General features: G+C 37.0%; 1 protein-coding gene across 1 annotated transcript; it reads right to left on the reverse strand.

Moving 5' to 3' along the window:
• Positions 1-441: 441 nt before the first annotated feature.
• Positions 442-2,433, reverse strand: LOC113755978 (L-type lectin-domain containing receptor kinase IV.1-like). Its single transcript, XM_027299807.1, has one exon. It carries the CDS (start codon positions 2,431-2,433, stop codon positions 442-444), a length of 1,992 nt encoding a protein of 663 aa, XP_027155608.1.
• Positions 2,434-16,888: the final 14,455 nt, after the last annotated feature.

Genomic DNA, 16,888 nt, shown 5'->3' on the forward strand with positions numbered 1-16,888 from the left:
TGGACATATAATGAGCACTTGCGAGATTGTTATCAAGCTAATTTTGAAGTTTGATGGAAGAATTGAAAGAGATTAACAATTTCTACCAAGTATAGAAGCACGAGTTCTTCAACATGTGACAATAATGTGAGTACTTGAATAAAAAACCAAATGCTTTCGAGCTTTGGTCACTTGATGGGTGAAGCTCCTGTGGTCTTGGCTATCTTTGCTCTTGTTCTCAAGAATGGTGGGATGATAAATGCATAGCTGCTATTAATGAATCTTTTTACAAGACTTATAGAAACAAGATAATAGATTCTACAGAAAGGAGAAAAGAATCAACTAACAACATTTTAACCTTACATATATAGATCTGCCACACTAATAAAGAGAGAGAACAGACATGCCAGAAAATTAATTTTTTTACAAAAAATTAATAAATCAGAAAGATAAGCATCTTAATTACCGACCATCAGAGAGAAGATAGTCTGCTACAGAATGTGAAAAACATTTTTCTGTGGAAACGTCAAAACCAACAGCAGAACCCCTCATGGCCAGTGATGATAAATCAGGCAGGGCAACTGATCCCTCCAAGTACAACAGAAATTGCCTCATACTTGGCCTAAGATTTGGTTCTGAATGAGAGCATAACAAGCCTAGTTTCAACACCAATTCTGCTTCCTCTTTCACATACTCAGCACCCAGCTTTTGATCAACCGCTTGGAGAATATCCCCTTCTTTCCAGAACAAAAATACCCAATCAACCAAAATGATACTCTCTTCTGGTACTGCTCGGGGATCTATTGGCCTTCTTCCACATGCAACCTCTAGCAAAAAGGCCCCAAAAGCATATACATCAGTCTTCGTTGTGGCCCTCCCTGTCCTACTACACTCAGGGGCAAGGTACCCAAAAGATCCCGCTACATGGGTGCTTTGAGGCAGAGTTCCATGATCGTATAGCCTTGCCAGGCCAAAATCTCCTAATCTTCCATTCAGTTCAGCATCCAACAATACATTACTGGCTTTTACATCTCTGTGGATCACAACTTTCTCCCATTCTTCATGTAGATAAAATAACCCTGATGCTACACCTTTGATGACTCGCAATCTTTGGCTCCAGCTGAGGATATACTTGGGCTGGTTATACAAAAATTTATCTAGACTACCATTGGGCATGAACTCGTATACCAAAAGTAACTCTCCTTTACGCCGACAATAACCCAAGAATGGTACTAAATTTCTATTGCGTAAGCGACCAATACTGATGATTTCTGCAACAAATTCTCTCATTCCCTGTCTTCCTTGATGAGAGACCTTCTTGACAGCAACCTCAACCTTGTTTGTTGTCAAAATGCCTTTGTAGACCCTGCCAAATCCGCCTTCTCCCAACAGCTCTTTTTCTCTGAACCCCTCGGTGGCAATGTATAAATCCTTATACTTGAACCTGTGAGGTCCATAAGCAAGCTCCCATTCTTCCAGCACTTCTGCAAACTTCCACTTTCTCCATAGATAATAAGCTACTCCAGATGTTAGTATTATCAACATAAGTACAAAAATCAGGGGCAATCCCATGGTGAAAATTTTAGACACTTTCTTATGTCCAATCCGAGGTAGCTTGGGGAGCCGAGAGAGATCAAGAGCTTGTGCAACGCCATTCATCCTGAAGCTCCATCCAAGTATAAAATTAGTTATTCCTGTTTTGAGTGGACTAGAGACTGCCGAAAAGCCAACATACATGGTCTGCTGTAAAATTGGCGAAAGATCATATTTCAAAGACAAAAGAGGAGTATGTGGTTTAGCAGCCTCCATTGGAGCTAATGTTACATCGATTCTCCTCTCCACCCCGTCGTATTCCACCCAAAGCTGCATCGGTTGACCGCTGATGAGAGTTAAGTTGTCAAATGAACTTTTGTTATTAGCTTGGTAACTCGCTGGTGCGGATGCCTTGGAGATCACAGAGTAAATATCAATACCAACATGGTTGTCATTGATATCTTCAATATCTTGGTCTTGGTAAATGTCAAGCTCCACAGCAAAAACGTGATTTGTTTGATTTCCATTGGTGTTTGTATCGAAGAGGCCAAGCAACGGATAGGAAGGCACTTGTGCAAGTTTTCTTCTTGGTGCAATCGCGAATGCCATTCCCGTACCAGTCACGCCTGGGACATCGGGTACTATAGCAAACACAAATTGGGTGGAAAAGGAGAAAGCTGAACTATTAGGTGTCGTCTTGAAGTTGATGGGATTAGGATAGAAGGCGTACCCAGTTTGTAATATGGTGCTGTTGGTTACCCGCAGGAGGCCATTTTTGGTGACTGTGGCTAATCCATCCAGGCTTAGATTTGATGATTGAAATCCTTGATAGATGAACCCAACATCATCAGAAGCTGCTGCAGCAACTGCGATGTGAACGAGAAAATAGGCTACGACTGCTGTTACTGGTTTCAGCGACATGATTTAAGAGTTGGATGCTAATTGCCAAATTCTTCTTAATTTGGAAGCTTATATCATGCTATCTAGCGTTGCTATTTCTTCACACTCCTTTCTAATATCTCAAACAGACTTTGACTGCGGTAGTGGTCTTTTTTAACTGTGCGGTGGCTCTATATCGTCTCATTAAAAAAATATCATACTTTTTCTATTTTGGTCTGTTTCAAAATTCTTATTTGTTAATTTAAATGGAAAATATATTGTCTTGTGAACCCCTTGGTGCCAAATACTCCTTTGTGCAAATGGTGCAATTATAAATAAAATTCTATTTTCCTTTAAGGAGCCATTCCCTTAATTTTTGTCTCTTAGTGATAGCAATGGTTCCTTTTAAGGAGCCTATTGTCTAACGGTCTGAAATACTTTTGTGTTTGGATTGCATTTTTCTAGATTTTTTATAGAAAAATTACTTTAGCGATTTGATATATGTGAGGTAAAAAGGTGATTGAAAAATGTGTTCATGGAAAACATAACAATTTTTCTTTGAAAGATGGCTGTCCAAACAAGGCTAACCATGAATTTAACTTGAGGGTATGATACCAAAAAAGGATTGTAGAATCTCCCAATGCTAGCATAAGTTTACTATATGTTATAGATTTTTGGGATAGCTAAATGTTTGCAATGAGTACACCACTCTATTCAGTATTAAATAATTTTAAAAAGAATTATCTACAAATTGTTTTTAATTGCAATCATTAGAAGGTCATCTAATGGTGTAAAATAACATAATGAGTAAAACTATGCATAAAAAATTGTATAATAGCGCACCATTGAGTATTAGATGTATATTTTCATATATACAATAGACAAATACTGTATGCATAGTCAAACTAGAAAACGATTGTTGCTAACTTGTAATTCATATGGCTATGAAAAGTTTAATGTTATACGAATAAAATTTGTTAGAAAGAAAATAAAAATAGCATTATAGATATTTTATTTTAATGTTGCATTATAGAAACGATGGTGGTATATATAAAAAATTTTAAAACTTTTGGAGGGCAATTGTAGGGTTAGAGAGAATATTATCAAATTTCAAGGGGACAAAAAATGGGCTAATTCCTTCATTTATTGTTCCCAATTAACAGAGTTAGGCCACATGGGCATGCTCTGTATAAGATGATGAGCTTCTTGCAGGTCTCCTGCACGACCTAAAAGATCAACCATACATCCACAATGTTCCAGTCTAGGAGTGAGAGAAAATTTTTGCTCCATTGCCTTGAAGAGTTCTCGTCCTTTATTCCGCCATGTGAGCACGCCAAGATTGCCCCAACAAATGTGATGCCATTGGGTGATATGCCTACCCCCTGCATCAACAATTAGACAGGAAAGATGTGAATATCCGCCTAAAAGATTCGGAAGTAGCAGTTGGTCCTGTAACCGAGTATGTCTCTGTAATTGATTTTGGGGCACGAGAAATATTTCTTGTGCATTTGATAAAATGATCCGTACAAAGGTCTTGAACTCAGTTAAAGCTAAATTCGTCACTGGTTATAAGCAAAACGCTAACATTTGGTTGAAAAGGTCAGAGCCTCGCTGCATTTACCATGGATAGCTAGACCCATAATCATAGTATTCCAAGAGCACAAATCTCTTCTTCTCCCAATCTCATGAAATAATCTCATCTCTGAATCTATTCTACCACACAAGCATGTTGTTTAAGTATCCGTTAGACTTGGCATAGGCCTCAATCCTCTGCCCAACTTCCAATGCTCCAAGATTTGCACAAGCTGAAAGAACACTAGCTATGGTCATTTGGTAGGGCCTCACTCCTCACTTTCTCCATTTCCAGATGCAACGCCAATGCATCTGCGTACCCACCGTTCTGCGAAAACAAGCGAGAAGCTTCCCTCGTATCCCCACTCTTTGTGTGACCAGCGATCAAGGCATTCCAGGTGGGCACATCTCTTGTGGACATCCCATCAAACTTTTTTTTTCCCCTTTTGATGATGGCTACCGGGCTGTATAGCCATCAGCCCTTTAAAAAAAAAAAAAAAAAATCCAGGTGTAAGCCAGGCAGTCCAGTAATTTTTTTTTAAAAAAATTTTTGATAGTAGCCCGATAGGCATAGTTTAATACTTCCCCTTTGTCAGATCAATATTTACACGATTTTTTTTTTTGGACAATAAACGGAGGAATTAGCCCAAAAATGAGTCAACAATAGAAAAACTACTTTTATAGGCTATTCTGAAAATTCTATAAAACTGAGAGGTGCAACATGACTGTCTAGGACCGGGAGTGTTGTGACAGTCCCACCTCCCCCTAAGGCGAACCAGAGGGTTCGGCGGGCCGCCTGCCCAACTCTCGCCGGGACTCAGTTGTTCACTACAATCCTCAAATGAATTACAAGAATAAACCTCAAATATTACAATATAAATCTCCAATATACATCAAATTCTCCAAAAATTACATGTCATAAGCGAAGCGGAAACAATTCCCAACTATACATAAAATGATTCCAAATCCAAACTGTACAAGAGATAGGCCATCCAGACATGTGAATAAGCACAACAAGTCCTTCCTTCGCTTTGAGCCCTGTGGAGAGGAATAAAATATTTTTGGGGTGAGCTAGAAGCTCATCGAGTAACCGGAAAAATCAGTAATCAAATCGGTGTAACAATAGTTCATTTCAATGATGTCATAAATCAAATGATAAGTCCAGAAACAATTACAACATTTACAAAATATTAAATATGGAGTATCAATAATTCAAGAAACATGTACAATGGAAAGCGATAGTAACATTCATGAAAAGGATACGTTCGTTCTCCTGCCATTTCCTTTTTTATTTCATTTGAAATTGCATTTTTTTCATTCAACCTTTCCCGGACATCGTCCAGGCTCCACCAACCTCCACCAACCTACAAAGGTAATACTCGAGTATACCAAACGTTCACCCAGGTCCCTAATCGCCCGACCGAGTCCGCTTCTGGCTCGAGACGACCGGTAACAAGAGGGAATGGCCAGTTCAGCCCAAAAGGCTTACATTCATGCGCAAGTAGCATTTAATCATTAATCATGAAAATTTCACATTTATTTAGGTCGAGTGCGATAAAGTACACACTCGCCCAGAAAACTCGTTTTAACAATCATTGAAAGCACTTAACACATTATCAATCCATAATAACAAGCCAATAAGTCAAGGAAATATATCAAACAAGGAACACTCTCATATAAGCACGCATGATATGCAAGAAAACAGTTCAAAAGTAATTTTGGAAACAGTTCAAAAGTAACTTTGGAAACAGTTCAAAAGTAACTTTGGAAACAGTTCAAAAGTAAATAATGCAAGAAACGTTTCACAAGTACTTTGGAAATAGTTTAGGGTCACTCACCTCCACGGCTCAGAAATCATCCAGCATATAACATTGTCTTGCTCAAATCCAAGTCTTAGATCACAAACTCAATGCAAACAAATCCCTTCAAAGTTCGGACATCACTTCCCCTGAATTTGCTAACTTTTCCAGCCATCATGGCTTCATTATTTCCTCATTCCAACCCAAAGGTACACACACAACAAAAAGTTCATCCAATAGCCATTCAGCAAGCTCCAAGTAGTACTAGTACAAGTCAAGCTAGGGAAAAGTCCGGAAATGAAAGTTAAGCTCAAAACCAGAAAAATAGTTTTGACGTCATTTTACGGTAATGGTACCAAAGGCGCTACGATTGTCAGATGAAGGTGAAAGACCTACCGTTTCGAAGCTAAGAGATAGGGCTACAATATTGTAGAAGGTCACTCAACCCATTTTCGAGTGTAACCAGGTCAAAAATGCAAGATACTACACCAAAATCACAAAAACAGATTCACAGAACGCATTCTAGCGGAAACATCATAAATCAGGCTATCCAAGTCCAAATCCAGAAATTTCAAAACCAGCTGAAATCTAAGAAACAGGGATACATTTCATCAGAAGACCTCAACAACCAATTCGGAAGCATTACTGACCAAAACAACCAATTACAGAAGCAATTCTTATATTCGGGTAAAACCAGGGCAGCAAGGGTAATTCCGTATTTTCACAAGCTACGCTGCTCCGATTGACCTAAAATTTTGTAGGAGCCTCTAAAATATCATTCCCTACAACTTTCATGTTTTAAGCCAAGGCCAATTCGGCCTCTATCTATGAGATATAAATTCGGGCAGAATGCACAATCATAAACCCTAACTTTCCAAAATTTCTTCCAAAACAGAAATTGTTTGCAATTTACCACTTTTTCCACCTCATAGAGTCCTTAAATATCATTTCCAATCATCATATATAACCACACAATCATATCCATATGAAAACAGAAAAATCCCCAATAATTATAAAACTTCACCAATTCAACCAAAAATCAAGATATAATCCATAAAAGTGCATCTTATACCACCACCAATCATGAATTGAACATCATTAGAGGAAGGAGAGGGGTCCTTCACAACTCACCTTAGCAATACAAGAGCTAGAGCAACTAGTCACCTTAGCTTTCCAAACAACTTCACAACCAAGCTCAACTCCACCAAACTAAGAGGTTTTATGGAGTAATTGGAAGATTAATCGGTTTAATTGAAAGATTGGGCAAGATTGGAGACTAGAAAATTGAGAGCTTTTCTTCCCTTTTTTGAGCAAGAGAATTCGGCCAAGAAGCTTGCAAAATGAAGATGATTTTGGCCAATTTTTAATTAAATGGTAAAGTTATGAATAGTAGTCAAACTCAAGACTAAATCTTATGGTGACACTTGTCACCTTTAGGTTTAAAACTTATCTTTTTGTCTCTCCAATACAAATATCTTAACACTTTGTAAAATAATATCACTTAATACCAAATTCCAACAAGTTGTCAAAAATATAATGCATTTACCGCACTTGCGGGTCCCACGTCCGGTATATGCTCTTAATTTCTCAAAAACTAACCGATACTAGAAAAATCATTTTAAAACTATCTTTGCTCATAAACGTTATCTAGGGAATTTTTCTAATAAAGAAAATGTAGAAAAGGCGGGCGATTAAATAAAATAAACTCTAGAAAATTAGAAAATTTCCGGGTTCTCACTCTCATTCTTTTCGAGGCATCACAAGTGTCATGTTTCAAATTGTGTTTTAAAACTCGGACCGGACCGACCAGTTTGATCGGTAAAATCGGGAACCGGCCAAGTATCCGGTCCGAGTTATGCTAAAAAATCGGGTAAGTAAAAATCCGGTCAAAAACCGGGTTTGACTAGAAAAAAACCGGATTTTCCGGTTCAATCAAGCATTTTAAAAAAAAATCAAACTTTTTTAATATTATGTTTTGACCCCTAGATTGTTAAAAATTATTAATATACCTCAAATATTTCATACTTTATCAATATTGTCTTAAAGTTTGGTGTTATTTTTTAATTAAATCCATAATTTTAATTCTAAACTTGTTAATGCTCATTAAATAATATAAATTGCTACTTGATTGTTCTAATTTCTTTGTATTTTTTTGTTAAATATATTTGAAACATCAAATATATATATGAATATACCTTTATTAATATTAACATGTTATTAGGTATTTTATATATAATATTTTAATTTTTCAATAATTTTTATTTATGACATTATCCGATTCAACCCTTATCGAATTCGGTTGAACCCATTGATTCCTGATCCCTGAGCTTGACCAAGTCGATATTCGATCCCGTCCTGAAAATATAGGCTCCAAAGAGTTATGAAAAAGTTTGACATGACATTCACGAAACGATGTTCCAAAGAGCGTGCATACGCTAGACGTAGGAGAACGCTGAGAGATTTACTACAACACTTTGACCCCACGTGTCTTTTCTTATTTCCCCCAGTGAAGCTTTAGGGACAGAAAAGAGAACTAATGCAAAACAATTGGGAGCGTAAACAAATTTTAAAAAAGTTGAATGCCCTAGCATTCAAGATATTTTAACTATTTTGAAGAGATCGAAATTTTGTTCAATTTACTTCTTGAGTTGAACTCAAATAAATTTTTATTGAACATAACTTGAATTGAATTTGAGTAGGTTGAACATTTTACCCATAAATTTCACTTATATGTTAGACGGGTCGAACTCCCAATATTACCAGAGTATTAGGCACTTTGCTTCTTAAATTATAAATTGTTATCCGTTTAAATGCCATTTTGAAGACATTCCCAGCACTAACAGAGTAATTGGCATATTCCATTAACTTACAAGTGTAACTAAAATAAACAAAATTTCATGGGGACAAAAATGTAAATTCATGAGACAAAAGAAAGCCTCTTAATCCGATTCTTTTACCTTATCTTCTTTTCCATTCTTTTTTTTTGTTTTTTATTCCTTATCTTCTTCTTCCTGGACTTGATCCTTCTTCATCTCAACTTACAAGGAAAGATCCCTTCTCCTGTTCTACTCCTTACCAATCCACTCAAAAATCTAACTCTCCCATCTTTTTAACTCAATTTTTAATGTTCAAAATATTACAAAAAATTTATGGCTCTGTTTGAATTCAGCATTTTTTGAAAATAATTTTTTCATCTACAATGTTACAGTAATACACAAACAAAAACAACTCCAAAAACACCATATCTAAACAATATATCAAAAACAATTTCAAATATACATTAAAATTTCGAATTTTCGATTTCAAATTATGCAAATTTGGTTCGAATTTGGTAATGGAGTTTTTGAAATCGGAAATAGAAATCAGATTTTTCGATTTCAATTTCATTTTATATTATATATATATTAATATATATTTATTTATATATATAATATTTTTTATTTCAATTTTTTTATAATATGTATATTTCAATTATGTATATTATATATATTATATCAATTGAAATAAATATATATTCATATATAAATATTATATTTTGTTTAAAATATATTTTATATATTTATATAAATATAACTATATATAAATATTCTATATATTTATATTTATATATTCTATATATAGATATATATATATCTATATATATTTATATTTATAAATATAAATATATAAATTTATATATTGTCGCGCCCCACTTTTCGAATGAATTGTGATGTGTGTGTGGTGTGGTGTGAACGTGTGCAAAATGAAAAGTAAAAAGGCCATGGGACTTTGGAAAGCGACGATTTGGCCAAATGAAATTTTAAAAAGGGTTTTTTAAATATGAAAACGGAGTCGCCACTTGGTATAGATTTGGGGTGTACCAAGTCACCCGAAAAAGTGTTTTTAAAGACAAAGTAGTAAAAACCCTTTTTAAAACGACTCCTAGTCCACGTAAGCCAAAGAAAAAGGTTCGGGGGTCACGTTTGACAAAGGGGAAGGCAAGGATAGAATCCAAGGCACCCCTTTGACCTAGCCAAGGCTAGTTGCGCGACTCAAACCAATTTTTCCTAATTTTTCTACCCAAGGTATGTATCGCGTATTGGATATGTCTATATGAATGCAAAAACCTAGACCTAGGGGGATTGGGGGAAATTTCTCTTCAAAGGTTGAGTGGTGCCAATCACATTAATTGTGAAGCCCAATAATGATCCTTTTGGAGAGGTCACACCTAAACCTAAATGACGTGAAAAATGAGTGGAATGCATGCCATGTGAAAGTGTGAGTTTGTGTGAAGTGAGAAAAATGATAAAAGTAATAAGATAAGAGTGAAGGTGTGCAAATGTAGATGAAAGTACTCGTGTGCGAGTGAAGATAAAATGCTCGTGTGCAAGTGTAGATAAAAGGGTTCGTGTGCCAGTGGAGATAAAAAAGTGTTCGTGTGCAAGTGAAAGTGATAAAAAGGTGCATGTGTGCAAATGAGATAAAAGTGAAAGTGTAATGATAGAGTGGATTGAGAATGCATGAGCCTAGGGAATTCATGCATATTGGGTACGGGGAGACCTAAATCGTGACTTGATTTTCCTTTTGATTAGAAGGCGAAACTAGCGTGCTAAGGCTATCGAGTAGCCACACTCGCTCGTTTCCCTTATCGGAAGGGGACCCTCAAGCAAATGGACCCTACAACTATCATGATATGCAAAAATCCTAAAATGAAGGGAAAGGGGGTTCGAGGAGCATGCCAAGTGATAAAACTAAGAAAAATGCATGATATGTGGTGAACAAGCAAATGATATGCTAATGAGGGGAAATCCCTAAGGGTCTAGCGTTGGACTAGCCCATTCTATGAATTCCGACTAGCGTTGAACTAGCGGAAACGTACATTCATCCATTCCATTCATTCATGGCTATGAAAGCAAGTAGACATGCCAAAACACTCGTAAACACATAGCACATAGCACTTAGCATGTTCGACTAGATGCAAGAGCCTAATAAAGCAATTAAACATGTAGCAACAAAAACAAGCAACCAAGGGGAAGGGGAAATGGACCAGGTGCTCTCCGAGCGCTATCTATTACAAGCCAAGAGGTGTACACATATCCCATAAAAGCATAAAAGGGAAAGGGTGAATGGACCAGATGCTCTCCGAGCGCTATCTATTACAAGCCAAGAGGTGTACACATACCCCATAAAAACTTAAATAAAAGTAAAAAGCAAGTAAATGCACGCAGGGAGGTAAGGAAAGCGAAGTAGACATGCATATTCACATAACACGTAGGAGCACGTAGGGTCAAATGAAGTGCAAATGAGGGATAGAGTGTACCTCCCTTGAAGCGACGCCCTAACGTAGTGAAATTACTAATTTACCCTCCAAAATAATAAACAGGTCAAGGTACCACTTAAATTATCAAATAATCACATAAAACAACCATTAAACACAAACAAATGGAAATTAAGCATGAAACAAAAATTAAATATGGAATGGACCATGCATGTGCAAGCAAAACTCGGTCTCAAATAAAAAGTCTCAAGAATCTAAATTGGAGTGCTAAATTGAAATGCTGAAGGTGGAATCTATCGCAATCAAGTGCAAAAAATCACGAAAGGAAGAAATGGAAAATTATTAAAGTTTTAGAAACAAGATTAGCTAAGCAAAATTTAAATCAAACAAAATCAAGACCACCAATGCTTCCAAGTTACCAAACTTTCATGATTTGATCCTAGAAATCTATTAACATTGTCCACAATTCACATGAAAAAACATATCAAGGCACAATCACACAAAAGAGATCCAATTGCGAAAATTAATCAACCATGCAAGCCCAATCAAAACATTCAAGGAACTTTAAAGGGTCAAATAGCAAAGAAAAAGTCAAGCCATGGTTCCAATTGCAACTATCCTAGGATCTAATTGCAAGAAATTTGAATGTAATTGGGCCTTAGTAAATCAAGAGGGGATTTGGGGGGTTGAAGTGAAATTTTCAAAAATAGTTTCATGCAAAATCATGCAAAGCTACGTAAACATTGCCTGCAACAAGACATTGCTGCTGCAAGCTTTCTACAACAAAACAAGATGCAACCGCAGCTTTCATTTCCTTTCTTGTATGCGGACTTCACACTTTGATCGAAAACTTTTAACCCCAAACATCAAGGCCTGAATCTAAAGTCAGACAAGCAGCAACACTCAGCGTTCAACCATGCAAAGCTTAAGTTGAGATCATACAAAAAATGCAAATTTCCTTAAAAAGCTGTTTTCTTTGCTTCTGATTCTCTACCGCAGCTTAGCAGTTTTTTATCCCCCATCCCTAATCTATAAACCAACCAAACATTGGCCAACTTATCACCATAAAAGGCAAGGTGATCAAGTCAACACCCACTCAAAACCCCAAGCAGAAACGTCCAAAGTTTTCGACAAAAAAAAATCAGAACTCAACTGGGAGACAAGCTTCTTGAACAAACAGTGAATTAGAGAGAAAGAAAATGGAGAAACGAAAATGCAATGAAAATCTCAAACAAGCTTAGCCCAGAGGGCCTGAATCTAGTCAACTTTCACGTACTATCTTCCCATTTACAACCAAAAACAGATTGAACGTAGTGAATTATAACCACAAGCGTTCAACAAACAGAAAAATGCAGCAGGGTTCAAATTTTGCTTTTCTATTGCTGATTTCTGGGTTTTTATTGTGCATGCGTAAGTTTTCCTTTGCTATAACTAAAAATCTGGATCAAACATTTTAATTTCAAGCAAACGAAATTACAGCAACTCGACATTCACATGCACACAGACACATTCTGCGGCAAATTCATCCACCTCCAATCGAAATTCAGCAACAGCGCAAGGAAGTATAGACATTTGCTGACCCTAACTCAGAAATTCAGGACAGAATTTTAAAGCCCAAGGATGACAAACAAAACTCACAACTCACTGCTCCCTACCTGAAAAACGGAAAAAGCTGATGGCTTTTGGTTCGCAAGCTCTCAGTCATGTGAATTCAAAACATGACTAAGGTAGCCGAAAGACTTAGCCTTTTTACCCACAAACAAAGCCAGAGATTCATAGTGAACATGGAACAAAAAAGGGAAGGAAAATGGACAATAAAATAGTAGACATCCCATAGACAAAGATGCTGAATACATGCTTCAACAGACTCGAGCATCTGCGCGTGAGTATATGCTGAAATTTGAAGGACAAGACAAACTTACAGTGCTCGTGCTCTCTCTCTCGGCGGAGATCTATGACTGATGATGGCGTGATGAAGTGATCAGGCTCCTCGCGTGAGAGGCGGCTCCCATTTTCCTTCGCCCTTTTTCCCCTCAAGCTGCCTGCTTCAGTTCCTCTTCTCAGCTTTTTGTTCACTCTCCGTTTCTCTTTTTTTTAGCCCAAAACCCCCTTCTATCCTCCCTACTCCGTCATTGTTTTCTTTTTCTTTTCCAGTTGCGGCCGCCAATCGATCTCTCTCTCTCTCTCCCCCCCCTCTCGGCTTTCTAGCTTTCAGCCGTTGTTTCTCTTTCTTGCGGCTCCCCAAAAAACTTCCCCCAGATCCTCTCTCCCTTGCGGCTGTTCTTTTTTTTTGCTATTTATACGGATCCTCCCAAACTCCTAAACCCTTGTTTGAAAGGTGAGGATGAGGGACAAGGACAGGCCCTCACATCCAGCCCTCCAAAGGCTATTGAAGTTGTACCTCGCACGCTGCAAAAAATTGCAGCGTGCATGCTGCGATAATAAATTTTTTTTTTTTAACAACTTGATAATTACAGAAATGATGAAATAAAATATAAATAATAATAATAACGAAATTACACAAACCAGGTAATGATAATAATAATACTAATAATGATGAAAACAAACAAAAAAACTAAACAACTAAAAATGGCCATTTTTCAATCTTTTTCTACATTTTCTTTTTTTCATTTTCATTCATTTTCTTTTTCTCAAAATAAAAATAACTAAAGTGCCCAAAGATTGAATTTAAAGAAATAAACATATTTTTGTGAACGAATTTCCCTTTTTTCTTTTTTCTCTTTTTTTCATTTTTCCAATCCAACTAAAGCCTATTTTTCCCCTTTTCCTTTAATTTTCTCTTTTCTCCTTTTTTTGTGATTTTTCATTTTCATTTCTCTTTCAAGAAAGCATTGAATAAAAACAAAATGACTAAAACATATTTTTGATGTCTTCCTTTTCTTTTTTCTAAAAACTCTATGCTAATTTTAAAATTAAAAGCTAAAACTAAAAACTAAAAGTAAAAGCAAACAAGAATAAATAGCAAATGAAATAGATCAACTAAAAGGGCGAAAATGAGTAAAACTAAAATAACATAACAACTAATAGTGCAAAACACACAATAACGAACTAAAATGCAGGCAATCTAAAATGAGAATCATGAAATAGATGGCTACATAAAATTATTCAAAATTTGGTGTCTACAGTTTGCCCCTCTTTGTCTGAGTTTTGGAAAAACTTGAGACAAAGAAGTAGACACCAAATACTTACCTGTGCTATTGGGCTGCAAAAGGATTCCAATGAACAAGAATTTGAAAAAAACGGGACTGACCCGAACATGAATGTAAAAACGGGATAGACCCGAACAAAAATTTAAATTAGATGAATTGAAGTGAGATGGAGTGTTGGTGGGATGAAAACACGCACATTAGTGAGATAGGCTCGATGCTAACGGCGGTAGGATGAAAACGCGCACGTTAGTGAGATAGACTCGATGCTAACGGCAGTAGAAATAAAACACGCACGTTAGTGAGATAGACTCGATGCTAACGGCAGTAGAAATAAAACACGCACGTTAGTGAGATAGACTCGATGCTAACGGCGGTAGGATGAAAACACGCACATTAGTGAGATAGACTCGATGCTAACGGCGGTTGAATGAAAAACACGCACGTTAGCGAGATAACTCGCTAACGCGGTGAGAAAACCGCACGTTAGTGGATAGACTCGATGCTAACGGTAGGGAATGAAAACACGCACGTTAGTGAGATAGACTCGATGCTAACGGGGTAAAATGAAACACGCACATTAGTGAAGATAGACGATTGCTAACGGCAAGGTAGAAATGACGAAACACGCAGTTATGAGATAGACTCGATGCTAACGGCGGTGGAATAGAAACGCACACGTTAGTGAGATAGACTCGATGCTAACGGCGGTGGAATAGAAACGCACACGTTAGTGAGATAGACTCGATGCTAACGGTGGTGAAATAGAAACGCACACGTTAGTGAGATAGACTCGATGCTAACGGTGGATTGGTAGTAAAAACACGCACATTAGTGAGATAGACTCGATGCTAACGGCGGTGAAATAGAAACGCACACGTTAGTGAGATAGACTCGATGCTAACGGTGGTTGGAGTAAAACACGCACGTTAGTGAGATAGACTCGATGCTAGCAGCGGTGAAATAGAAACGTACACGTTAGTGAGATAGACTCGATGCTAACGGTGGTTGGAGTAAAACGCGCACGTTAGTGAGATAGACTCGATGCTAACGGCGGTAGAATGAAAACACGCACATTAGTGAGATAGACTCGATGCTAACGGCGGTTGGATCAGTGAATATAGTTGTCAAGAAAGGAAGTAAAAGGGTGCGTGGCGGACGCTGAGACTTGTCAATAAAACATTAAAGTTGAGATTTGAAATTGATTTCTTCAAGAAGTTAAACCTAATTTTTGATTGATTGATTTTTTGATGATTTTGTTGTTGTTTTTTTTTTTTTTTTTTTTTTTTTTTTGAAATCTTCCAAAAATTTGCCCCAGTATGATGAATTTTGCAAATTGAACCCATAGTTGATGTTGTTGCACCTTTTGATCAAATTTGCTTGCAAACAATTTTCAATCTGCCTTTGTTCCCTGGAGGACTCTTTCCGACACCGATTCTAGTGCGAGGCGTGGTTACTTTCATCTTGTGCATGCAATTTTTCCTGTGAAAGAGAAAAAACAAAGAAATTGCCACCACCATTTGATCCATTTTCCTTTGAGAATCGTGTAAACATGAGTTTTTCGATGCCCGTATCAACTTCTGCTGCGGCAGCCGATTGAGTTGGATTTTTCACCCTGAGGCTTTTCTGATTTTCAAACTGACCAGGTATGTGCTTTGCTATATTGAAGTCTGTGTAGCTGGCTTGGCTGAATTTCAACTGTTCTCAAAAGATGACTGAATCCAAGCATATTTTTTTGCAATAAACCACGGGGATTGTCATTCACCACAATTCAATGATAAAGAATGAGGTATGCAAGAAAATTCATATGTCATGTAAAAATAATTATGCACAAGAATGCACACTTAACCATTTGTACTTAAATTCTACAAAAAAAAATGCCATGAATGCAAGTAATTTGGAAAAAATGAGTTTCCTAAGAATGTATTCGCAAAAGAATGTTTTACAAAATGACACAGTTTTGGCCAACGGATGTCATATTCGAATCTCTGAGTATCCTTGTTCTGGGATTCTGTATTGGCAGGGGTATGACAAAAATGAGGAGAAATCCAAATGAACCAGGTCGCCAGCCGTTCCTTCTCGTGCTTGCTTACCGTAAAACCTTACCTTGGCGCCCTTTCGGGTTTTCACCAAGATTGCCCCCACTCCTTTTCTTTTCTTTTGTTTTTGTTTTGTTTTTCTCCTTTTCTTTTCCTTTTCTCCTTTTCTTTTGAGGTGCCCTTTCGGGTTTTCACCTAAGGAACAATGGAAAAACTCAACCATGATCGACTCAGGAGTATGAACTGAAGATTGCTGACATCAGTAAAATGTAAAATGCGCTTCCCTTGTAAGATTAGGCGAAGGCATTATGGACATCACTTGCCAGTTGATTAGCAAATTTCCTAATAGAAAATACGGCAAATGACGAAAGCCAGGACTTTGGGCTTTTGAAATGAAGTCAGGTGGGGTGTTTTTCAAGAAAAGTTGAGGCTTGAAAGCTAATTTTGATGAGAGGGGTGTGAAATAGCCTGAGATTGCATCATTTTGAAATTATTTCCAATTTTGAACGAATCTGAGGAAAATTTTGCCCCAGTTTGATTGGATTTTCTTTCTTTGCATTTTCTTCATTGCATTCTTCTTACTTTTGCATTTTTCTTCAAAACCTAGATTTGCCCCAGTGTGGGGTTCTTTTTCCCTCCTTTTCATCTCTCTTTCAAAATAAA

This window comes from Coffea eugenioides, unplaced genomic scaffold (assembly GCF_003713205.1).
Source record: "Coffea eugenioides isolate CCC68of unplaced genomic scaffold, Ceug_1.0 ScVebR1_1882;HRSCAF=2814, whole genome shotgun sequence".
NCBI classification, from domain to species: Eukaryota; Viridiplantae; Streptophyta; class Magnoliopsida; order Gentianales; family Rubiaceae; genus Coffea; species Coffea eugenioides.

What these genes read in the sequence shown, in the direction of transcription:
- LOC113755978 (XM_027299807.1), bottom strand. Translation starts at nt 2,433, where the DNA reads ATGTCGCTGAAACCAGTAACAGCAGTCGTAGCCTATTTTCTCGTTCAC.